General features: G+C 37.9%; 2 protein-coding genes and 1 pseudogene across 2 annotated transcripts; 2 read left to right on the plus strand and 1 right to left on the minus strand.

Moving 5' to 3' along the window:
• The first annotated feature begins 1,225 nt into the window (after positions 1 to 1,225).
• Positions 1,226 to 2,178, plus strand: LOC121135877 (annotated as a pseudogene).
• Positions 2,179 to 7,442: 5,264 nt separating this feature from the next.
• On the minus strand, positions 7,443 to 8,611 carry LOC121135874 (mortality factor 4-like protein 1). Its single transcript, XM_040735254.1, is given in 2 exon segments — positions 7,443 to 8,512; positions 8,514 to 8,611. Coding segments are annotated over 2 exon segments (969 nt in total). The 5' UTR covers positions 8,597 to 8,611; the 3' UTR covers positions 7,443 to 7,626.
• A 10,300-nt stretch (positions 8,612 to 18,911) lies between these two features.
• Positions 18,912 to 19,868, plus strand: LOC121135881 (olfactory receptor 7G2-like). The gene has a single exon (XM_040735272.1). It carries the CDS (start codon positions 18,921 to 18,923, stop codon positions 19,866 to 19,868), a length of 948 nt encoding a protein of 315 aa, XP_040591206.1. The 5' UTR covers positions 18,912 to 18,920.
• The last annotated feature ends 5,611 nt before the right edge of the window (positions 19,869 to 25,479 follow it).

The raw sequence follows: 25,479 nt of genomic DNA on the forward strand, positions 1-25,479 counted from the left end.
TGAGGGGAATTGGGGTAAGGTTCCAGTGTCAACAGATATGGTGCTGGATGCTTTGGGCTATGGAGTGGCTGCCCCCAGTTCTCTTGGTCTTAGGTGTGTGGGGATGGTGTATGTGACATGTCCAAAGAGATTAGGGCCTACATCTTAGGGGCTTTCAGGCAGGGACCCAGGTGCTCACCTCATTATATGGGTGCAGGAAGATGGCTTCAACAAGGGCAGATGTGGTATTCGATGGCTTCAAGTAAGAGGAGGCTTCCACTAGGTATCTTGGTATTTGGTTGGTGGGAATAGGGCATGTGAAGTACCCAGGGCAATTAGGGACTCGATGTTAGGGTCCTCCAGCCCAGATCCCAGGCACTCACTCATCTCTCCCAGTTGGGGTGGGACCAAGTACACTATGTATCCTTAAACTCTAGATTGTCTCTACAGTCTCTTTGATTTTAGAAATAAGAGTTTCTTGCTGACCTGGTACTTACTTATTTAGCAAGATGCAAGTATCTGTCTGTCTCTCTATCTCTCCAGTAGTGACATTACATGCATATATTTTTTGTTTCTATGTGGTTTCTTATTATCAAACTTAAGTCCCCATGCTGGCAAGTCAAACATTTTGCCAACTGAGACAGTTTTCCTTTCCACAATAAAGTTTTTCTGCATTTGTGTGTGTGTATCTGTGTGTGTGTGTGTGTGTGTGTGTGTGTGTGTGTGTATGAACATGAAGGCATTTGATGTAGAAGTCTGATGTTGCTGCCAAGACCAACACTTAATAGGTCCTCTACCTTATTTATATGAAGCAGGGTCTCTCAATCAAACTCCAACGGTCATTAAATGGATAATCCCAGTAGCCAGTTTGCTCTAGTGATCTCCTGTCTTGTCTCTCTGGGCTGCAATTACAGATGGGCCCATCTACTCAGCTGTCCCTTCTGTGGATTCTGATGGTTTGAGCTCTGGTCCCTATGCTTGTGTGACATGCACTTAACATAATGTACCATCTTTCCAGACTCCATTTGGTATATTCTTATATTCATGTTAGGACAAAGATTTGTGAACTACAATAGAATACAAAATGGGAATGCTGATGTAAGAAATTATTTTTTCATGGTTGGGGAGGTTAAAGATCAAACTCAAGGTGTTGACAGAGGTGGTTTTCCAGTGATTTCACTTAAGATATTTCTGCTGTTAATGAAATTTTTTTTTTGTATTTCTGCCCCATTTCTTTCCCATCAGATTCACTACAAACATGAAATCTGTAAATCAAACAGTTATTTCAGAATTTATTCTCCTGGGACTCACAGATGATATATGCCTACAACTCATCATATTTGGTATATTTCTTTTTATGTACCTTGTTACAATCCTAGGAAACCTGCTGATAATCCTGGCTACCAGCTCTGACTCCCATCTCCACACCCCCATGTATTTCTTTCTTTCTTGTCTTTCCTTTAATGATATCTTTTTAGTCTCGTGCATAATTCCAAAGATGCTGGTGAATATAAACACACAAGAAAAGACCATTACCTATGCAGAATGCCTGACTCAGGTCTGCTTTGTCTTGCTATCTGTTGGCATGGAAAATTGTCTTCTTGCAGCAATGGCATACGACCGCTATGCTGCTATTTGCCATCCACTTAGGTATAGGATCATCATGAACCCCTGCCTCTGTATCCTAATGGTAACAATTTCTGTGATGGGGAGCATGGCAAATTCCCTGGTGAATGGTCTAATGGTGTTACATTTGTCCTTCTGCACAGATCTGGTAATCCCACATTTCTTCTGTGAACTTACACAGATTACTAAACTTGCCTGTTCCAACACTATTATTGACAACATACTTATATATATATTTCATCTTGCATATTTGGTGGTATTCCTCTCTCTGGCATCATTTTGTCTTATAGTCAAATTGCATCCACTGTCTTGAGAATGCAATCATCAGAAGGAAGATATAAAGCCTTTTCTACCTGTGGATCTCATCTGTCGGTTGTTTCCTTATTTTATGGAACAGGTTTTGGGGTCTACATTAGCTCAACAGTAACAGAATCATCCAGGAAGACTGCTGTGGCTTCAGTGTTATATTCTGTGGTCCCTCAGATGTTGAATCCTTTTATCTACAGTCTGAGGAACAGAGACATGAAGGAAGCCTTGAAGAGGCTAATCAGTAGGATACTATCTCCTTTATGATTTATCACTTCTTTTTTTATTAGATATTCTAGGATGAATCAAGGAAACCTATTTATTTATCATACAGAACATCAGATTCTTCTGAACCACGTTCTTCCAAATATCTGAATAATGAAATGACAAAGGACTTTCTAGGATCCTTATTGTTTGGTCTCCAAGACAGGCAGACCAAAATGTCAGTGTTGATTTCAGGGTCTAGGGTCTCAAAATTTACTTCTCTGTTGGGGACCATCCTTCTGTATGCTGTGAATATGTATTTCTCTTATTGGTTGACAAATAAAGCTGTTTTGGTCAATGGACATGCAGAATGTAGGCAGGCTGTATAGGCTGGGAAACTAGAGAAGGAGACTCCTAGGAAGAGAAACACAGAGAGCAAATGTTATGAGGGATGCCGTGCCACTCTGAGGATACCAGAAGTCTGGGCATAACTGGCAAGCACAAACCACACATAGATACAAGGATTAATAGAAATGGGTTAAAAATTAAGAGAGAGCTAACCAATAAGAAGCCTGAGCCATTGGCTAGTTTATAATTAATATAAGTCTCTGTGTGTTTCTTTTGGGACTAAAGGACTGTGGGACTGTGCAGGACAGAAACATCCATGTAAACTTGAAGTCCTTAAGGCTGGCTGAGCACTCATGTCTTCCACATTCACACATTAACTTTCCTGATGTTGCCAGTTGGCACCCAAATGCTTTTGACCACATCTGATGCATGTCCAGAATGCCCATTGCAACCCTACCTGGCTATTCCAATATGTAGGTACCTCCTTCCCCATTTTCCCCTATGTAATCAAACAAACTTTCCCAGCTTGGCCCTGTCCTCTACTATCTGAGGTGGGCTGGTAGTTTTTCATTAAATATGATCTTTCTTTTCCATGGAGTTTGGCTATGTCCAGTGCTTTCTTGTTGCTCCTAGTTATATTTGGTGCCAAGACCAGGAAGATATTCCTGAGTTCTTTGGGCACCTGATCCTTTATTTAACTCAACCAAAAACTTTCAATTCATCCATCCTGTGGTATGAATAATTTATCTCTGTAGGCCTCTGCTAGTCAATATACCTGAGTCCAAATTTTAGAGTCCATCTTTCAAAGAGTTACTCTCCTCTACCTATTTTAGCCACTTGTCTTCCCTCATGTACTTGGGTAAGTTCCCTCCAGAGTTTTCTGAGTATGCTTCCTACAGAGTCACATTAGTGTTTTCCATTTTCCTACAAAGTCATGCAGATATCCCAGACTTTTTCTCCCTATGGCTTTCTGGGAACTAGATGAGGAATGCCTATATTTCATGGTCTGGGCATTTTACTGAGAAACCGCAATCCAGTTGTCATGCCCTCTTGATCAAGATTCTGTGTTAGTGCACTTATGAGTTTCTCTTCCTTGATTAAGTTTCTGTCCTACTGTACTCTGAGGCTCACTATATCTCACTGTTCCATCCTTATGATCTGTAATTCCAATCTTCTTCTGTTTATATGCATTGCTGGTCTCCTTCTAGCTGGTCTCTTAATCACACACTCCAGTGACTGTACTTGGAGGCAAAGGCTTTAGCTCATTGTTTTCTACTGTTTTTGCCATAATACTGGGATTCCTTTTCCATCCATACCTCCTCAAGTCTCCTTGTTTTCACTGACCTTAGGATCCTATCAATATAAGTCAAATGCTTCCATTTTTCTTTCCTGTCTTCTCAAACCTCTTTCCTCTCTTGGAGTTTATGATTTCATTAATCATGCCATGTAATTTTCTACTGCAACACAGTCTTGGCTCAATACAAGCAATTATCAGCATCAGTGGTCACTAAATGACACATTTAACATCCAAATTTTCACAATTCTTAACAACATTTTGCCAATATGCTGCCAAATCATCCAAATCTCCTACATTTAAGGCATCCCTTTCTCCTTCTACATCTCTTTCCACACGTATCAAATCCTACTTGAACAGGCCAAAGCTCTTTACAAGGCTAACATAGTCTTGAGCACACAGCTCCCCTTGCCTTTGATTTAGACATACAAAACCTTGGCTCACCACAGGCAAAATCAAGACCTCAGGTACCACTAATAGCTCCTCAATCCTTTCCTCAGACTCCTTGGTCACTACTTTCCTTGCCTTCTCCAAAAACATCTCCAAATATTTGTCACATACCTCAATTTCTACAGGCACTATACCTTCCTTTATCTATGGTCCACCAACTTCCATCACCTACCTGAGTGCCATTTCCTTTCCTTCCCCCCAAATATTTCCCATCAGGTCTCACCAAGATGGAATCTACCCCCACAGGGAGGTGGTGGGTTCTCAAGGTTCTCTCTATATCCATGTTCCTTCCTATTTGTTTGATCTTTACTAGGTAGAGAAATATTTGTACTCTTTATCAAATGATGCCACTAATTTCTTTAAGCAATTTAGGTACTTTATTCAGTCATATAACCTTACTTGGCATGATCTATGTACTTCCCACTTCCATCCATAAATCAATAAACAGAATCCACTAAATAAATAAATGAAAATTACAGGAATCACATGATTATCTCATTAGATGCATAAAAGGTCTTTTAGAAAATTCTAAATCATTTCAAGACAAAAATTCTGAGAACGATTATGGAGTCCAAAGACATACTTTAATATAATTAAGAGAATGTAAAACAATCTCACAGGCAATATAAACTTTAAATTAGAGAAATCAAAGCATTTCCAATAAAATTTAGTACAAGTCTAGGATGTCAACTGTTTCTCACATATTTAACTTAGTATAAATATTCTTTTTATTTTATTCTTTTAAATTAGTTTTTAAATTTAGGTTAGAAACAATATTGTTTCACATGTCAATCCAAGCTTCCTCTCCCTCCCCTCCTCCCCTGACCTCCCCACCAGGTCCCCCAGTCTCCCACCTAATCTCCACTCCAATTCTCAGGGAGAGTAAGGCCTTCCATGTTGTATCTCCTAGGCCCTCCCCCAAGAGTACCGGCTAATATAGCCTCTCATACTGTGACATGGGCATTCAAAGTCTATTTGTATGCCAGGGATAAATACTACCCAAGGCCCCATAGATTACCTAGGCCTCCTCACTGACATTCAGGTGGTCTGGGTCAGTCCCATTCTTTCCACACAGCCATCAATCTGGAGTCCAAGAGCTCTGCATTGTTCAGGTCAACTGTTTCTGAGGGTTAAACCAGCTCAGTCTTAACTCCTTTCCCATCAGTTCTCCCTTTCTGACACTGGATTCCAGGAGTTCAGTTCAGTGTTTGTCTGTGGGTATCTGCCTCTGCTTTTATCAGTCACTGGATGAAAGTTCTGTTTCCTAGAGTCACTGGCAGTAGGATTGCATGCTGGGGCACCCCTGATTCATGTCTAAAATCCATAAATGAGTGAGTACATACCATGTTTTTCTTTTTGTGGCTGGGTTACCTCTCTCAGGAAAGTTTCTTCTAGTGCCATCCATTTGCCTGCAAATTTCAAGATTCCATCGTTTTTTTCCACTGAAAAGCAATCCATTGTGTAAATGTACCACATTTTCTCTATCCACTCTTCAGTTGAGAGTACTAGCATTCTTAACTGGATCAAAACGACAAATTAAGGACATCAAAGGGAATTCAATAGGAGAGAATCTAAGCTATAGTGAGTTATAAATCATATGCTTTTATATATAAGTACCCTGAGAATTCTACTAGGGAACATCTGCAGATCACTACTACATTCTGTAAAGCAGCAGCATGAAATATTAACACATAAAAACATCATTAACCTTTATATACACAAAAGTCAGTCTGAGAAAAATATTAGGGAAACAGTATCTTTTACAATATTCTCAAATAATTTACCTTATGGTAATTCTAATCAAGCAATTGAAAGACTTGTAAAATAAACACTTAAGAACTCATACAAGAATTTGAAGAAGACTTAAGAAGGTGGGGATATCACCTATTTTCATGGTTTAGTATGAGTCATATAGCAAAATTTTAAAACCTAGCAAAAGCAGTCTACAAGTTCTATACTATGCCTATGAAAATTCTAACATAATTCTTCCCAGAAATTGGAAGGACAATTTTTACCTTCATATGGAAACAAAAAATACAGGAGAGTCAAAACAATTCTAAATACTCCAAGAAACTCTAGTAGAAATTACTATTTCTGATCTCAAATTGCACCACAGAGCAATAGAAATAAAAATAGCATGGTCTTGTCATAAAATAGATACCTTTCACAAGGAAATCTAATTGATATCCCAAACATAAATCCACACATCTATGGTCACCTTATTTTTGACAGAGAATCTAAAAAGACACATTTTAAAGAAGACACTATATTCAACAAACTGTGCTGGCTAAACTGGATTAAGGCATGTAGAAGAATGTAAATATATCCATATTTATCACCCTGAACAAATTGCACTCCAAATGGATAAAAGACTTCAACACAAAGCTAGACACAGTGAGTCTTGTAGAAGACAGAGTGAGAATCATCTTAAAGTCACTGGCACAGGAAAAGACTTTCTGAACAGAATATCAGTAGTGCAGTCACAATGATCAGCAATTAAGAAATGGAATCACATGAAACTAGAAAGCTACTGTATAGCAAAGACACCATCATTTGGACAAAGTGTCAGGCTACAGAATGGAAAAATTTCTACTAATCACATATCTGATAGAGTGCTGATGGCTACAGTATGCAAGGACCCAAAACACACCAATAAAACCAGACATCAAGAAAATGAATAAGTGAGATATTTAAAAAAGGTAGATACAGAATTAAGCAAAGGGTTTTCTTTTTTTAAATTTCAAAATTTTTATTTATCTTTTTTTTGAAATTTAAAGAAAAAATTATTGAAGATCTGAAAAACAACTCCTACAAGATTGACTTTTCCATAAAACTGTATGTAGCTACACGATGCATTGCGTCTATCATGTTAAAACGTGCATTAGACATAAATACAAAAACCATGAAACGAGCCACCATTCTTTAACAATTAAGCAAAGATAAAATGCCTAAGGAACAACATGGATGACTTGCAAAGGATGGGCTCTTTAATCACCATTAAAAAAAAAAAGAGCACAGATGGATGAGTGTTCAGTTATATACACTGAAGTGAACCTTTGGCACTAGGAATCAGAGCATTTTGTCATAGAACATTAACACATATTATAAAAGTGCGTAGTGTCAAAGGAACAGAACCACCAGCATTCAAAAGCAGCTTTGTCAACTAGGCAATAAAACACTCTACAGCATGTCTCTCTGTTGTCCATCACTGAATACACTGGTAGAAACTTTGAAATGAAAAGAAAGAAGAAAAGGAGCACTGACTCCTTTTATTTTCTCTGTTTAAAATCAAACAGAAAACAAACATCAATTCTGTTATACACTAATGGTCTTCAAAGTACATCGTTTGTACAAGAGAAGGACTAAGAACCAAACTGTTTACAGAGATCCAAGCACGAGTGAGAGAGAGAGCAGGCCCCTCACACGGCTTTCCGGTGGTACTCAGGAGGGGCCACTTCATAGTCACTGGCACTGAACAAAGTTGCAGAATTCTTTGCCAGGTACTTGAGGAAATCATGTAGATAGTTCAGTAATAAAGCAAGGCTTTTCTCATCTAGAGGTGTATAGGCCAACATCGCTCCAATTCGCACAAATAATCTCAGTAAATGTGGCGCTCCATACACCTGGGACATGGGTGCATCAGGGTGATCTGCAAGAATCTCAGCATACTGTGGTCTCTCAAATTTGTAGAGTAGCTGAGTGCCCAGCATTACATTGAAGTATTCCTTTATCCCTGCCACAACCTCATTTACAGCATACTCCTTATTATCTGTATTTCCTCGGGATTTCTTATAATTCGCATAATCCTCCAAAATGGAATCCACATTCTTCTTGGCAGGAAGATAAAAAAGCTGTTTTTGTCTGGTGATCAAGTCCCAGTCATCCACAAGCCATGGTTTCAGCTCTTCAGGGATCTTCACTTTAACTTCAACTCTGTTCATGAATGTTTCTTCATTTTCAACAGTTGGATCTACCCGGGCTCTTTTCTTCCTAGGAGGTTGAGGTGTCTCACTGGTACTGCCACCATCTTCATTTCCGGGTGTTTTCTGCTTGTTCTTTTTTGTTTTCACTGCAACATTTTTCTGTTGCAGACCAGAAGTCTTCTTTCCTGGAGCAGCCCCTCTCATCTTGCCCTCTGCATACTGTTCCTGATTGGCCTTTTGAAGCTCTCGCTGTTTCTGCAAATTGGTGTCCACATATTTGAGTACTCTGCTTTCTGGAACCCATTCATTCCAATTTTTATTCCAACCACTGTAATGGATAAAGTATTTCACTTGTTTGTCCTTTATGGCAACCTTTACACACTGCTTCATAGAGAAGAGGCCCATGAAAGCATAGCACTCTCTCGCCCTCCTGGAATTTGGACTTCGGGTCCTGCTTGGGCGCCATTTATAAGTGATTCGCCTCCTCCTCCTTCTCCCACCACCCCCGACTACCGCCCTCTACTCTCTACCCCACTCAACTTCAAAATTTTTATTTTTAAATTTAAACTTAAATTAGAAAAAAGGTTGCTTCACATGTAACTCCAAGTTCCCTCTCCTTTTCTCTCCCTCCTCCCATGCCCTCCCAACAATCCCCCCCAATATCTCTGCCTTTCCCCAGGGAGGGTGAGGTCCTTCAAGAGTGTATCCATAGTCTGTAATTTCATCCAGGGCAGGGCCTGGACCCTCCCCCAAGGTTCCAGGGTGAGAGTGCATCTCTCATTGTGGGAAGGGCATCCAGAATCCATTTGTATGTCAGGGATACTGATTTACTATGCAAGACCCCATAGATTGCCTAGGCCTCCTCATTGACACCCACATTCATAGGTCTTGATCTGTCCCATGCTGGATTCCCAGCCATCAGTTTGGGTTTCAAGAGCTACCACTTGTTCAGGTCAATTGTTTCTGGTGGATAAACCAGCCCAGTCTAACCCCTTTGATCATTAGTCCGCCCTCTCTGTCACTGGGTTTCTTGAGTTCAGCTCAGTGTTTGGCTGTGTGAGTCTGCCTCTGCTTCCATCAGTCATTAGATGAAGGTCCTGTTTCCCAGAGTCTCTGGTAATTGGATTGTAGGCTGGCACTCCCCATATCTATGTCTAATATCCATAAAAGAGAGAGTACATACCATGTTTTTCTTTTTGTGACTGGGTTACCTCACTCAGGAAGGTTTCTTCTAGTGCCATCCATTTGCCTGCAAATTTCAAGATTCCATGTTTTTTCCGCTGAATAGTACTCCATTGTGTAAATGTACCACATTTTCTCTATCCACTCTTCAATTGAGGGGCATCTAGGTTGCTTCCAGGTTCTGGCTGTTACAAATAATACTGCTATGAACATAGTGGAACAGACATACTTGTTTTATGAATGTGCATCTTTGTGCACATTCATAAATGCCTAAGTGTGGAATTGCTGGGTCTTGTGGTAGATTGATTCCCATTTTCCTGAGGCATCTCCATACTTATTTCCAAAGTGTCTGTACAAGTTGGCACTCCCACCATCAGTGGAGGAGTCTTCCCCATTCCCCACATCCTCTCCAGCATAAATTGTCATTGGAGTTTTTGACTTTAGCCATTCTGACAGGAGTGAGATGGTATCTCAAAGTTGTTTTGATTTACATTTCCTGGAGAGCTAAGGATGTTGAGCACTTTCTCAAGTGCCTCTCAGCCATTTTAGACTCCTCTATTGAAAATTCTCTATTTAGTTCTGCAGCCCACTTTTTAATTGGATCCTTTGGTGTTTTGGAGACTTGCTTATTGAGCTCTTTGTAAATTTTGGAGATCAACCCTCTGTCAGATGTGGGGTTAGTGAATATCTTTTCCCAATCTGTGCGTTGCCTTTTGTCTTGCTGACAGTGTCCTTTGTCTTACAGAAGCTTCTCAGTTTCAGGAGGTCCCATTTATTAATTGTTGATCTTAGTGTCTGTGCTACTGGAGTTATGTTTAGAAAACTGTCCTCTGTACAATTTCATTCATGGGTACCTCCCACTTTCTCTTCTAACAAGTTCAATGTGGCTGCATTGATGTTGAAGTCTTTGATCTGTTTGGATTTAAGTTATGTGCATGGTGAAAGACATGGTTCTATCTGCATTCTTTTACATGTTAGCCTCCAATTATGCCAACACCATTTGTTGAAGATGCTTTCTTTTTTCCCATTGTATAAGTTTAGCTTCTTTGTCAAAGATCAGGTGTTCACAATGTATGTGTTAATGTTGGGGTGTTCAATTTAATTGCATTGGCCTATCTGTCTATTTTTGTGCCAATACTAAGCTGTTTTCAGGACTATAGCTCTGTAACACAGCTTGAAGTCAGGGATGGTGATGGCCCAGGAGTTGCCTTGTTGAAGAGGGTTCTTTTGGATATCCTGGGTCTTTTGTTTTTCCATATAAAGTCGAGGATCATCCTTTCAAGGTCTGTGAATAATTTTTGTGGGATTTTAATAGGGATTGCATTAAATTTGTATATTGCTTTCTGTATGATTGCCATTTTTACTATGTTGATCCTACCTATCAAAGAGCAAGGGAGATCTTTTCATTTTTCTGAAATCTTCTTTAATTTCTTTCTTTAATGACTCAAAGTTCTTCTGATACACATCTATCACTTGTTTGGTTAGTGTTAGTCCAAGGCTTTTTTTGTTGTTGTTGTTTGCGGCTATTTTAAAGGGCGATGTTTCTCTGATATCTTTCTCAGCCCTTTTATTGTAGCTCTTTTATCACTTGCTAAAATTAAATCAAGAACAGATAAGGAATTAAAATAGACCCATAACCCCTATTGAAATAGAAGCAGACATCAATATTCTCCTAACCAAAAAAGGACAAGAAATTCAGAGAATAGCTTATACCAATTCTTCTCAATTATTTTATAGTAGGGCTACTGATTTTCTTGAATTGATCTTGTATCCTGCCACTTTTCTGAAGGTCTTTATCAGCTGCAGGAATTCCCTGGTAGAATTTTTTGGGTCAATTATGTAAAGTACCATATTTTCTACAAATAGTGAAAGTTTGACCTGTTCCTTTGCAATTTGGATCGCCTTGATCTCTTTTTTGTCATATTGTTCTAGCTAGAACTTCAAGTACAGTATTGAAGAGGTGTGGAGAGAGTGGACAGACTTGTCTTGTTCCTGATTTTAGAGGAATCACATTGAGGTTCTGTCCATTTAGTTTGATGTTGGCTGTTGGTTTGCTGTATATAGTTTTTATTATGTTTTGGTATATTCCTGTTATGCCAGATCTCTCCAAGATCTTTATCATGAAGGCGTATTGGATTTTGTCAGAGGTTTTTTCAACATCTAGTGAGGTGATCAATTGATTTTTGTTTCTCAGGTTTTTTTATATGGCAGATTACATTGATGGATTTTCATATGCTGAACCATCCCTGCATCCCTGGGATGAGGCCTACTTGGTCATGGTGGATGAGTTTTCTGCTGTGTTCTTGGATCCGATTTGCACAATATTTTATTGAGTATTTTTCTATCAGTGTTCATGAGGGATATCGGTCTGAAGTTCTCTTTCTTAGTTGTGTCTTTATGTGGCTTGGGGATCAAGGTTATTGAAACCTTGTAGAAAGAGTTTGGCAAAAACTTTCTGCTTCTATTACATGTAATGATTTTAGAAGAATTGGTATACGCTGCTCTCTGAATTTCTGGTAGAATTCTGAACTGAGGACATCTGGCCTTGGGCTTTTTTTGGTTGGGAGAATTTTGCTGACTGCTTCTATTTCCATAGGAGTTATTGGTCTGTTTTAATTGCTTATCTATTGTTGATTTAATTTTGAAAAGTGATAGCTATCCAGAAAATTGTCCATTTCCTTTAGATTCTCAAATATTGTGCAGTACAGGTTTTTAAAGTATGACCTGATGATTCTCTGAATTTCCTCAGTTTCCATTGTTATATCCCCCTTTTTGTTTATGATTTTGTTAATTTACCTGTTCAAATTCTGCTGTTTGGTAAGTTTGGATAAAAGTTTGTCTATCTTGTTGATTTTCTCAATGAACCAAGTCTTTATTTCATTGATTCTTTGTATTGTTTTCCTGGTTTCTACTTTATTAATTTCAGCACTCATTTTGATTAATTCCTGGCATCTACTCCTCCTGGGTGAGTTTGCTTCTTTGTGTTCTAGAGCTTTCAGCTGTGCTGTTAATTCTCTAGTATAACTATTCTCCAGTTTCTTCATGTGGGCACTAGTGCTCTGAACTTCCCCATAGCACTGCTTTCAAAGTGTCCCATAAGTTTGGGTATGTTGTGTCTTCATTCGCATTGAATTCTATGAAGATTTTAATTTTTTTACTTCTTCTTTGACCCAGGAATGGTACAATTGTGGATTATTCAAATTCCTTGAATTTGTAGGCTTCCTGCAATTTGTGTTGTTGCTGAATTCTAATTTTAATGCATGGTGGTCTAATAAGCTTCATGGAGTTATCCCAATTTTTTTTTGTGCCTGATGAGGTTTGATATGTTTTCAAGTATGTGGTCAATTTTTGAGAAGGTTCCATGTAGTGCTGGAAAGAAGTTATATTCTTTTTTATTTGGATGGATTGTTCTATAGATGTCTGTTAATCCCAAATGGGTCATAACTTCTACTAGTTCCTTTGTTTCTTTGATAAGTTTCTTCTGGCAGCCCTGTCTAGTGGAGAGAATGGGATGTTGAAGTCTCACACTATAAGTGTGTGGGGCTCTATATGTAGTGAGTTTTAGTTATGTGTCTTGTATTAACGTAGATGCCTTTGTATTTGGGGCATAGCCGTTCAGAATTGAGACTTCATCTTAGTGGATTTCTCCTGTGATGAGTATGGAATGACCTCCTTCATCTCTTTTGATTGATTTTATTTTTAAAATATAATTTGTTAGATATTAGGATTGCTATTCCCACTTGTTTCTTGGGTCCATTTGATTGGACAATCTTTTCCCAACCCTTAACTCTGAGGTATTGTCTGTCTCTGAGCGTGAGGTGTGTTTCTTCTAAGCAGCAGAAGGATGGCTTGTGTTTTCAAATCCATTCTGTTAGCCTGTGTCTTTTTATGTGTGAGTTAAGGCCATTAATATTGAGGGATATTAATGACCATTGATTACTCATTCTTCTTTCACTTGGAATGGTTGTTGTTGGTGGAATTATGTGAGGAATTCCATTCCTATTTTTGGCTGTTGGTAAGGTGGGATTATCTATGCCTATGTTTTTCTGTTTGTAGTTAACTCCCTTGGGTTGGAGTTTTACTTCCAGTACTTTCTTTAGAGATGGGTTAGTGGATACTTATTGTTTAAATCTGATTTTGTCATGGAGTATCTTGTTTTCTCCATCTATAGTGATTGAAATCTTTGCTGGGTATAGCAGTCTGGGCTGGCATTCATGGTCTCTTAGTGTTGGTAGAATATCTATCCAGGACCTTCTGGCTTTCAGAGTTTCCATGGAGAAGTCAGGTGTGATTCTGGCAAATTTGCCTTTGTATGTACTTGGCCTTTTTTATTTGCTGCTCTTATATTCTTTCTTAAATCTGTATTTTCAGGGTTTTTACTATTATGTGTCCAGAGTACTTCCTTTTGTATTCCAGTCAATTTGGTGTTATTTAGGCTTCTTTTACTTTCATTGGTATGTCTTTCTTTAAGTTTGGAATATTTTTTTCTATGACTTTGTTGATCATGTTTTCTGCCCCTTCTTCTACCCATTATTCTTTGATTTGATCTATTTCCTAGATATTTTGTTTTAGGGATTTGTTGGACTTAACATTTTCTTTGTTCGATGAATCTATTTTCCCTTGTGTATCTACAACACCTGATATTCTCTCTTCCATCTCTTTTATTCTGTTGGTTATGCTTGCATCTCTAGTACCTGATCATTTGCCCAACTTTTCAATTTCCAACATTCCTTCACAGAGTGGTTTTTTTATTGTCTCTATTTCAGCTTTCAATGCTTGCACTGTTTGAATTGTTTCTTGCAATTTTTGCTTTGTCTTTTCCTCTCTTGCATTTGTTGGATTTTTTGGTTTGTGTTTTCTTCCATTTCTTGCATTTTTGTATTTTTTCCCTCCATTTCTTAAATTTTTTGCATGTTTTTCTTCCAGTTCTTTTAGGGATTTGATAATATCCTATTTGAAGGCCTCTACCATTTTCCTGAAGTTGTTTTCAAGGGCTTTCTCATGTGCTTCATTTGCAATGGTTGTTCAGTTCTTACGGGCAGAGATTCTCTAGGTTATAGTGGTGTCATATTGGTTTTTTCTGTAGGTGGGTGTGTTTTTATATTGTCCTCTTCCCATCATCTCTTCCTGTGAGTGCAGAATGAGTCTCTTCCTCTGCTGGTGGGTATGTGACCACGGTTCCTTTCCAGTGGTTGGTAGCAGGTCCAATACCCTAGTGACTTTCCTCTTTCATGGATGGAGGCTGTCCAAGTATCAGGATCTTGGCAATCTCTGGGTAGGCTGACCCCCCCCATCGTCCCATGGGTGAAGAATGGGAATTGGACTCTGGCAGTTTCTGGGTGGGCTGCCTCCTGCTGGGATTGGGTCTGCAATATGCAGTACCCTCTGCTAGGCTTGTTGAGCGCAGGTCACCAGAAAGCGGGTTGTAAAAAGGCCCAGGCCTATCTAGCCATGTGGATGGAGAAAGAGACTATGGTGCTAGCAGTCGCTGGTCAGGCTGGGATTTGCTGCACAGTCCCCAGGTCTCCAGTGATTCTGCTCAGGGCACTGGGAAGGAGGCTTCAGAGAGACCCATGCTTACCTTGCCTGTCCTGTGGGTAGAGAATGCGACTTGGACACTGGCAGTCTCTGAGTGGGCTGAATCCCATCAGGCTGGGATCCACAGTGCTCAGTCTTCAGGTCTCTGGTGGTTCTGCCTGAAATGGAAAATTTAAATGAGGGAAAAATGACTTATCTGGAATTGATATAATGTTGGTTGTAATTACTATCAGTTTGACAATTAATATTTTATCTTTAAAAGTAGTTTGATAACTGTAACAAATATGATAATTTGACTGATAAGCTACAATCCTTAGAAAGATTTACTATTTTAAAAATAGTTATAATTACAATTTTCCTTGTTACCAAATTCAGTATATAAACTCACAAAAGTTGTATAAATGTATAAGAGACATAGAAACTTAAACTGTTCATCAAAGAAAAGGCTTTGAGTTCTAACAATATAACTTAGAGTTGGTAATACAAGTTAGAATAGAAAGTGAGTTAGGTACAAAACTTTGGACTCACCAAGATAAGATAGAAAATAGAGTAGTTTCTATACACACGCCAAATACAAATAGACTGGAAATTGTAATGTAATCCTTACTTAATAATTGCTCTTAATGTATATAGTTTTACTGTGTTAGAGTTAAAACTATTCCTTTTGTTTATCCAAAAGGGAGAAATGTTAGGGGATATTTGATCACACTGTGAGCCTCAAGAATATATTTGAATTAATTAAATAAATTAACCTTGGGTCAGGAGGCTGAGTTAGCATATAATTGACAGAAAGTAATCACAGAGCTCCAAAGGGCATCTGGAAGAAATAGAGATCAAGGAGCACAAGTAGGAGGGAGGAATTTGGAGTGGTGTGGCTTTTTTCTTTTCATGGAACAGAAGGGTACTCTCCCTCTTTTGGAGATGCAAGCAAGAAGAAAAATGTACGTATGTGCTACTCAACCTCTCTGAGCTAACAGGTCCTCCCCACCCTGGCTTTGAATCTTGAGCCCTACCTACAAATAGGATAATAGAGATTTATTTAAAACTAAATTTAGCAGCATTAGCAGCAGAGACAATGCTTGCAGGAACAGAATTACTGCCAGCCTGTAGCCTGAGCAGCTGGCCTGCTTCCAGGGAAGCAGGACAGCAACTGCAGAGTCACAGTTGCTGGCTGAAATAGCAGTAGGTTATGGGGTAGTCACTGTGCCAAAGATAAAACAGAAGCAAGCTACAACCATAGAGGTTAAGTATAAATAAGAGGCAAGGTAATGGAAAGACCTCCTGAGAAAGAAAAAATAGAATATAAAATTAAAGATACATGGGAAAGGAGGGGTCTGTAATGGGAGGAACAAATGAGTGTGGGGAGGGGATGGGTGAGGGAATACAGATAGGGATAGCTAAAACTAAGAGACATTTGATGTATCATATGCAAACCTACAAGAGTAGAATCTTTTTAAAATATGTGCAAATTTGAAGGCAAACTAAGTGAAATCAGAAACATCAGGGGAGACAAACACAAAACTAGTCACTCCTCACCAACAAATGAAATCTGCAGTGCAATATATGGGTTATATCTAATCAAATTGTTGGTCAGAGTGTCCATATGGAAACTCCCAATAATCGTATAAATGTTCTCTATTATATTAAAAGTATAACACCTGTAAAATGATGTCTGAGGTCTAGTCAGATGAAATGTGTATATATAAGAACTCTAATGAAGTATGTTTGCTTAGTTTTTTAATTACCACTTCAGCTAGTTTTAGTTGGATAGATGTATAACCTAACTACTTAGTATAATGAAGCACTAAGATTATGTATTGAGAGCAGACTAAGCTAAACTTGCTTCAGGCACATCCTAGGCAATTGTGTGTGTGTGTGTGTGTGTGTGTGTGTGTGTGTGTGTGTGTATGTGTGTGTGTGTTTATGTAACTCAGTGCTAAACTTCATGAGGTAGATTTTTTTGTGTGATCCTAATACAAATCTCTAGTACCAAAAATAAACAAACAAATAATCTCTCAAATTTAGTTCATAGACTTCTTGAATGAATAAAGATACTATATATGATAATGACAAATGAAGGTATAAAATTATTTTCTCAATAATGTCATGCTTTTAATATTATAGATGATGTCACACTACTAAAATATTTAGCTAGGAATACTTACATATTATATATTATGAGGTCACTATCATAATCTGTATTGTAAAATTGAGTATGTATATATTGGTTATTACTAGCTTAGCACATATGGGCTGCAAATGGCTTGCATGTTATGATTTAATGTCCTAGCCCAGATGGTTGTGAAGGAGGAAAAGATAGATCTATCAGACAATATTTAGCCTCAGACTTTCCATGTGTTCCTGAGTACAGACATCCCAAGAATGAGAGGAGTGCACACACACACACACACACACACACACACACACACGAGATAGAGAGATAGAGAGAGAGAGAGAGAGAGAGAGAGAGAGAGAGAGAGAGAGTGAGAAACAGAGGCAGGGATTCACACATGGGGGAGATACATCACAAGTCTTAGAACTAGTTGAATTGGAACACAGCTGAATTGTGGAAAGTATTACTGATTTTCTCCCCCACCATTACAAAAAGCCTATGGGAAGAGATGAATTACAAGGCTGATTTGTTTGTTTGCTTTAAGGGTATAAACCAAATTCCTTACTGTTCTCTGAATGTGGTTCATCTCTGAATAAAACAATAGCCAAAAGGAACCAGCTAAGCAAAATTTCAAAAAATCTAGGCTAACAGTCCCAAACAAATAAATCCCCAAATTAACATGAGAAAAATAATTGCAAACAGTTGCGAAATAATTGATGTTTCCCAAGCTCAGTGTTTGGGGTCATGGTCCTTGAAGGCTGTTTTACTATCAGCAATGACCACAAGAAAAAGACAAAAAATATATAGCAGAAAAAGACAAAAGTTAGGATTCAGTCAACAAAGATAATGAAGAGGGAATGTCACTTTTAATTTCTATGATAATTGGAAACTTGGACACTTACAGTTTTATACACATAGACAGAACATAGTTTTAAAAATAGAAGAGGAGACAGGCTAAAAGTTAATGTGTAATAAATAACGGACATTTAGTTTGTAAAGAAATTTACAAGGGATGTGAGAAGTTTATGGGAGCAGTGGTATCATTTATATGTGTAATGCTAATGTGTGAGGGGAAAATCAGTTGTGAGAAGCTGGTCTCCAGGGTCAGAGAATCAAAGGTCCAAAACTCTCAACTACCATTAGTCTTATCTTAAAGGATATGAACTCCTGGGCTTAGAATAAAAATAGAGTAGTTGTTCTAATTAGCAGCTTTTGACATTGAGTCTCCAGAGGTGAAGAGATTAAAGCATTTGGGGCTTTTGACCTACTACAAAGATCTTCAGAGGGTCTTGAAGTATCATGAGCTTGTTTCAGACACAATTCATCTTTAAGCAGGAACCTATTACTTCATTCTGAATGTTTGAATTTCTAAGGGAGAGTTCTTCCATTTGCAACATAAAGGTGAGATATTTACATGACTTTTGTTGATACTAAACAAGAAATACAGACCTTACAACTGACTAATTTTCAAAATGAAAGAAGTTGTATTAGGAGATTATCAATTTGGTGAGTCAGAACAGCATACATAAGATGATTAGAAACAATTCCACACAAATCTCCTCCTGTTATTGACTTATTCATTACCAGAAATCTTTCTGCTGAAAATCAGTCTGTATCATTGTTTGTTCTCCTTATAATGGCAGATGCCATTTCATTCAGAGCACAAAAAGCCTCATTTAAAATACAATGACTGTTAATATTTACTCAAGCATGCACATGAATTCTTGTGATGGTATTGGAGAGGACATTATGTATGCATATTAATTACTAGGTAGCCCTATAAGAAGTACAAATTTGTGATGTTGTATTCAAACTAACATCCTCATATACTATTCCTGAAGGCTAAATTGGAAAGACCAAGGAACACAAGGTCATTTTCTAACAAATATCATTTAATAATGATGCTTTTAGATCATGTGTTTCAATAACTTTTTACAATTCTTTCTCCATAAGATTCATGTATGACGTGGATGTTAAAAACAGATCCGTCACTTCTGATTTTTTTCTACGTGGACTGACAGATGATACAGAGCTGCAGCCCCTCATCTTTACCCTTTTCCTATGCATGTACCTGATGACAATCTTTGGAAATATTCTTATACTGTTGGCTATCAACTGTGACTCCCATCTCCACACACCCATGTACTTTTTTCTATGTCATCTGTCATTTAATGATATGTATTTAGTCAGCATCACAGTTCCAAAGATGCTGGTGAACATACAAACACAGGATCAGAGGATCACTTATGCAGGGTGCCTCAGTCAGGGCTGCTTTGTTGCAGTTTGTACCATCTTTGAGTGCTTCCTCCTTGGAGTAATGGCTTATGACCGCTATGTAGCCATTTGTTACCCTCTAAGATACACAGTACTCATGAACCCCTGCTTCTGTGTTATTCTGGTTCTTATCCCTCTATTCATTAGCATTGTGACTGGTTTGTTGCACAGTCTGATGATGCTGCACTTGTCCTTCTGCACTGACCTGGAGATCTTCCACTTCTTCTGTGAAATTGCACAAGTCATCAAGTTGGCCTGTTCTGACAGCCTCATTAACATCACCCTGATATTTGCCACAGCTTCTGTTTTTGCTGGTCTTCCTCTATTTGGAATAATTTTCTCTTATATTCACATTGTGTCTACAGTATTGAAAATGCCATCCTCAGAAGGAAGGTATAAAGCCTTTTCTACTTGTGGGTCTCATTTGTCAGTTGTTTTCTTGTTCTATGGTACTGGTTTTGGTGTATACATTACTTCAGAGGTAATAGATTCACCCAGGGAGACTGCAGTGGCTTCAGTAATGTATTCCATAGTTCCACCAATGATGAATCCCTTTATCTATAGCTTGAGGAACAGGGATATGAAGGAGGCACTGAAGAAAGTTATTGGTAGGACAGCTTCTCTTCTGTGATGGGTGGTGAATCTGGAATTGCATTTCTATAGTGAGCCAAAGTATCAGAATTGCTGTTGAGCCAAAATGTCTGCTATTTCTTCTTTTCAACTGTCTTGCTTTGAATTTAATTTCTTGAAATTAGACACTGAAGTTAATTTTAATGTAATTCTACCTCAGTTTATATGTTTGGGTGTTTTGTCTACATGTATTTACATACATGCCTAGTGCTCATATAGGCCAGAAGAGAACGTCATATCTATATATCTATATCTATCTATATAGATAGAATAGAGAGATATCATGTAACTACCGAGGGCCCTGTTTTGCAGAAACTGTGGTGGTTTTGAGCTGTCCAACCATTTTGCTGAAAACTGAACCTCTGGAAAGCAGCAGGCACTCTTAACCACTGAGCCATTCCTTAAGCTCCCACTGACACCTTGTTTCAATCCTCTAAACAGAATTTCTTTTTAGTGATTTCTCTTTTTTCATTTAAATTAGAAACAAGGTTGCTTCACATGTCAATCCTAACTCCCTCTCAGTCCCCTCCTCCCCTGCACCCCCCACCAGGCCTCCCAGTCCCTCACCCAATCCCTGCTCTCATACCCAGGGAGGGTGAGACCCTCCATGGAGAATCTCCAGAGTCTGTTATTTCATCCAGGGCAGGGCCTAGAGCCTTCCCCAAGAGTCCAGGCTGAGAGAGCATCCCTCATTGTGGAATGGGCACCCAAAGTCTATTTGTATGCCAGGGACAAATACTGATTTACCACCCAAGATTCCTTAAATTGCCTAGGACTCCTCACTGACACCACAATCAAGGGATCTGGATTATCCCCACGCTGGCCTTCCAGCTATCAGTCTGGGTTTCAAGAATTCCTTCTTGTTCAGGTCAGCTGTTTCTGTGGGTTAAACTAGCCCATTCTTGACACATTTGCTCACCAGTCCTCCATTTCTGTCTCTGGATTCCAGGAGTTCAGATCAGTTTTTAGCTGTGGATTTCTGCTTCTGTTTCCATGGTATGAACTTACTCATGGATTTTAGACATGGATCAGGGTATTGCCAGTCTATTATCCCACTGCCCGAGAGTCTGGGAAACAGAACCTTCATCGGTCAGAATTTCTTGTTTTTTCCAAGTTACGAAGAAAGGGGTTGTCAAGAAGAGATTCCAATTTTAGCCACTCTGTATGCGCATGTGTGCTCTATTTCTCAGGAAACTCCCATTACTATTTTTGACATAGGTCTGTGAATAAAAGAAGTAGACATGGGCAATCTGCGAAGATATCACTGCTTCAAATTATTGGTTAAGAGGGTCCTTCTCTTCATTTTATTATGTGTAAGGTTTTTATTAGTAGTAAACAAAACAGTTTGAAATGCTATTGAGATATTTGAAATTCATCAATGCATATTAAGTCTTTTAGAAATTATTTGAGAGTTTCATAACCATGCCAATTATTTCCCTATAAAATCTATTCCCAGTCCTCCCTGAATTTCATTTCGTACTCCTCATGCAATCTTGTTTTAAAGCCACTGTATCCATTAGGTGTTTCCAGAAGAGGCATCTGTTTAGAGACATTCACTGGAACGTAAGTAATCCAACAAAGCTGTCATCTTTGAAGAAAACTGACCATCCCTTATAACTTAAACATCAAAGATATGAATATTGGTACATTTTATTAAAAACATGATTTATTTAAAGAGTAAGGGTCCATCATCCTCGCACAGTTAACACCTGTTTGTATTGGCTTTTACTTCAGTTTCCAGAGGAGGGACAAATGTAACTGTTATATCTCAGAATGATGCTGGAGACATACAAACAAATGCCCTCTCCTGCTTAGCAACAATTTTTTAAATGGGTAAATTGATATCATTTTTCTTGTCGACTAAATGTGGCACCTGCAAGCAGGTAAAAACCTTTCTCAACTGATATTCATTTTTCTAATGTAAGAATTTGTTATCTCTTGTATGATAATTGCGAAAAATTAGATCAGTACTCATCCCGAGTATACACACGGACTTTGGACTCCCATCCAACAATGTGAGATGCACTCTCACCCTGAACTCTTGGGGGGAGGGTCTAGGCCCTGCCCTGGATGAAATGACAGACTATGGACACCCCCATGGAGGGCCTCACCCTCCCTGGGGAAATGAGGGGACAATGGGGTGTTTGGGGGAGGGCACGGGAGGAGGGGAGGGAAAGGGAGAGGGACCTGGAACTGACTTGTGAAGCAACTTTGTTTCTAATCTAAATTTAAACTTAAAAATGAATAATAAAAAATATAAAAAAAGAATTTCTTATCTCTTGTATAATTGAGAAAAAGTTGAGTTGTCAAAAGTGAAATTATCTATGTCATGTCAAAAGTAATTGTGTGTTTTATTTTAATATAAAATTATAAAAGACACAAAAAGTAGGAGACATGTTAATCAAGGGGAAAATATGTTGAGAAATTTGGCATTAATTATGCATATATGATAACTGATTTATTGAAAAGTACTATTTGCACACTGTGTAATACGTCTGTCCCATTCATGAATCTTCTTTTTGTCAACTTGACTGCACTTGGAAACATTAGGATACACCCCTAGATATGCTTTTTAGGGCATATTGAGAGAGCTTTAACTGTGGAGGGAAGATTCACCCCAAAAGAAACTATTGCAGGGGCTTGTGTCTCAGACTAGTTGAACTAATAGAAAGGGAAAGCACTCTGGATATCATTGACATCTTCCTTTCCTTGCTTACTTATGTGCAAATGTGGGTGACCTTTATTAGTAAGTGTGATCCAAGTTAGACCTATGCCCTGAAACAACAAACCCCAAATTACCTTCCTCTTTCAAATTATTTGCTGTTAGATATTTCATCACATGAAGAAAGTAACTAACACATAACTCCTATAAATCTATAATAGTTTTTATGACATAAACTTGGTTGTTTTGGCTTAAATCCTTATAAAGTTGTAATATAAAATATCTAATGAAACTGTAAATATAGTTAGACTCATATTTTTGGAAGCCAAGTAAATAATATATATTTAGATAGAAAGGATGCTGTTTGAAATACTATCATTGTGCACTGGACAAACTGACTGTTGATTTATATTTTTTACTAAGTTAAAATGGGTATTTAGAAGTGAACTTCAGTTGACAAAGATAGCAAGAAGTGGTTTGATCTTAAAACCATCTTTCTAGCCCACATAATATTTTTGATTAAATAACTTGTAATGTGATCATATTTTCATTATTTCTGTTGCAGAGATTAAGTATAGTACATAGAACATATTAATCAAGCACATTATGACTGACCTTTTTTTACCCAGGTCCAGGAGTGCTTACATTGTTTGACTCATATCTCATGTCTTATGTATTCATAATGAACTAAGCTTTTGGAAGGCCATTTTGATGGTGAGGAAGAATTTCACTTTATATACCAGTCTGGTTTTCAACTCTCTGTTTAGGCTGGCTGTGAGCCCATACCTAATTCTCCTAGGAATGAATTAAAAGTATGGTGTAAACATTTTCAATATATTTTGTGATGATAATTGTGACTTTACAGGCATTTATTGGAAGAAAGATAGACCCAAGTAAAGAAAGAAAATGAGCTCATGTGTGAGTGATGCTTGTAATGAACACAAGCAGAATGTAGAGAGAAAAAACAATGACACTGTGACATTATGCCTAGGGAGAAATGAACAATGGTACATTTGGTAGTATTTTACTTCACGCTTTATATTCTTGAAGTCTTGGTTTTAACAGTTTGCTTTCTTGATATATTTGTAGTTTTGCCAATTACTTTAGTGATAGGAATTACTTATAGATTTTTCTCTGGATCTGTAAAATTATTTAAATTAATTCTAATTATTAAATAGATCACACATCAACTGAAATAGAAAACATTCAAATAAATAATAATAAGTTGAAATCTCAGTAAGACATTTATTAAAAGCCTATACTGGAAAATCTGTACTAAGTAGATGAGGTTTTGGACAAATACACATTGTCTAAATTAACGCTTGGAGTTCTAAATAAAATAAACATATAAATGAAGAAACAACCAATGAGACTGAAGCAAGATTGAACAGTGTCATTCAGACGAGCAAACCATCTGTGAAAGAAGTTATGAGTCATATAGCTAAATTCGAGGTATATTTCTTTTTGGGAATGTGATGACGAATCATTGCGTACAAAATGAGCTTACTTACAGCAAAAATTAATAATGATTGGATAGGGACTACAGATGTATATACTTCATTCCACTTTTCCCATGTTGAGTATTATTAAAATATAAATAAAATTTTGTATTGGTATACATTTCAGTTTCAAATTAATACTCTTGATGAAACCTTTTGTAGTTTTAAAAAATGTAAACATTATAAAAAATGTGTTTAGGACTATAGGGATGGTTCCTTGGAAGGAGCACCTGCTTTGCAACCATGAGAATGATAGTTTGTAAACCAAGAATCCACAGAAAAAGTTGAGCAGGTGTTCTAACTGCACTGCATGTCATCCCAGGATCTCAGATGCAGAGACAGGATATTAAACTTTCTTCCCTATTTTAAAGTACTAACTAAACTAGATAGAATCATCTAGGTCTGAGTTCAGTGAGAGCATTCTCCTTAGTGAATAAAAGGGTAAATGATAAAGGAAGACAGTCAGCATGGAATACATGAATCCCCTACTTTCATGAACACAACTGCATGCATATACAATCCCACATGGGTGCACACACACATGTGAATATGAGTACATATGTGTATACATGAAAACCTCCAATTAACAAAAAATGAAATATAGAAATATAAATTAATTGTGAGTTTCTATATGATAGTTGATCTATTAACCTAGTAACTGATATTTACATATAATTGTTTTCATTAAATTGGCAGAATGTTTGAATGATTTACAGGTTTGTGTTATAATAATAATCAGTTAAACATGATTTCTCAAATAAATTTTTATTTAAATTTAAAAAATGTTATCTTACATACTAATCTCAGTTCTCTCTCCCTCCCATCCTTCCATGCCCCCTACCAACACCCCACCCTACATCACATTCACACCCCAGGAGAATGAGGCTTTCCATGGGGCTTCATCAAAGTCTGTTACTTCATTGGTGGCAGAACCTAGGAACTCCCCCATGTATCTAGGCTGAGATAAATTCCCTAAAGGGGAAATGGGATCCCAAACACCATTCCTGCATGAGGGATAAACACTTTTGTCCCCAGCTGTCAGACTGGGGTCCATGGGCAACCCCTTGCTCAGACCATCTGATTCTGTGGGTCTCCCCAACTTGGTCTTAACCCTTTTGCTCATCACTCTACCTTCTCTTTATCTGTATTTCAGGAATTTTGCTCAGTGTTTGGCAGTGAATCTCTGATTCTGCTTCAATCAGCTACTGAATGAAGGCTCTATGATGGCATTTAAGGTAGTCATCAATCTCATTATAGGGGATGGCATTTAAGTTAGCCTCTCCACTATTGCTAGATTCTTAAGTGGGGTCATCCTTGTGGATTTCCGGACATTTCCATAGTGCCAGATTTCTCTGTGAACCTACGAGGGCCCTCTCTATTAAGGTGTCTGTTTTCTTTTTTATATATTTTATTAACTTTTTTACATGTATTACTCTGTTTTCTTTCCCTAC

The sequence above is a fragment of the Mesocricetus auratus genome, unplaced genomic scaffold, assembly GCF_017639785.1.
Source record: "Mesocricetus auratus isolate SY011 unplaced genomic scaffold, BCM_Maur_2.0 Super-Scaffold_100044, whole genome shotgun sequence".
NCBI classification, from domain to species: domain Eukaryota; kingdom Metazoa; phylum Chordata; class Mammalia; order Rodentia; family Cricetidae; genus Mesocricetus; species Mesocricetus auratus.

Excerpts from the sequence above, each read along its gene's own strand:
- LOC121135881 (XM_040735272.1), top strand. The coding sequence starts at position 18,921 with ATGTATGACGTGGATGTTAAAAACAGATCCGTCACTTCTGATTTTTTT.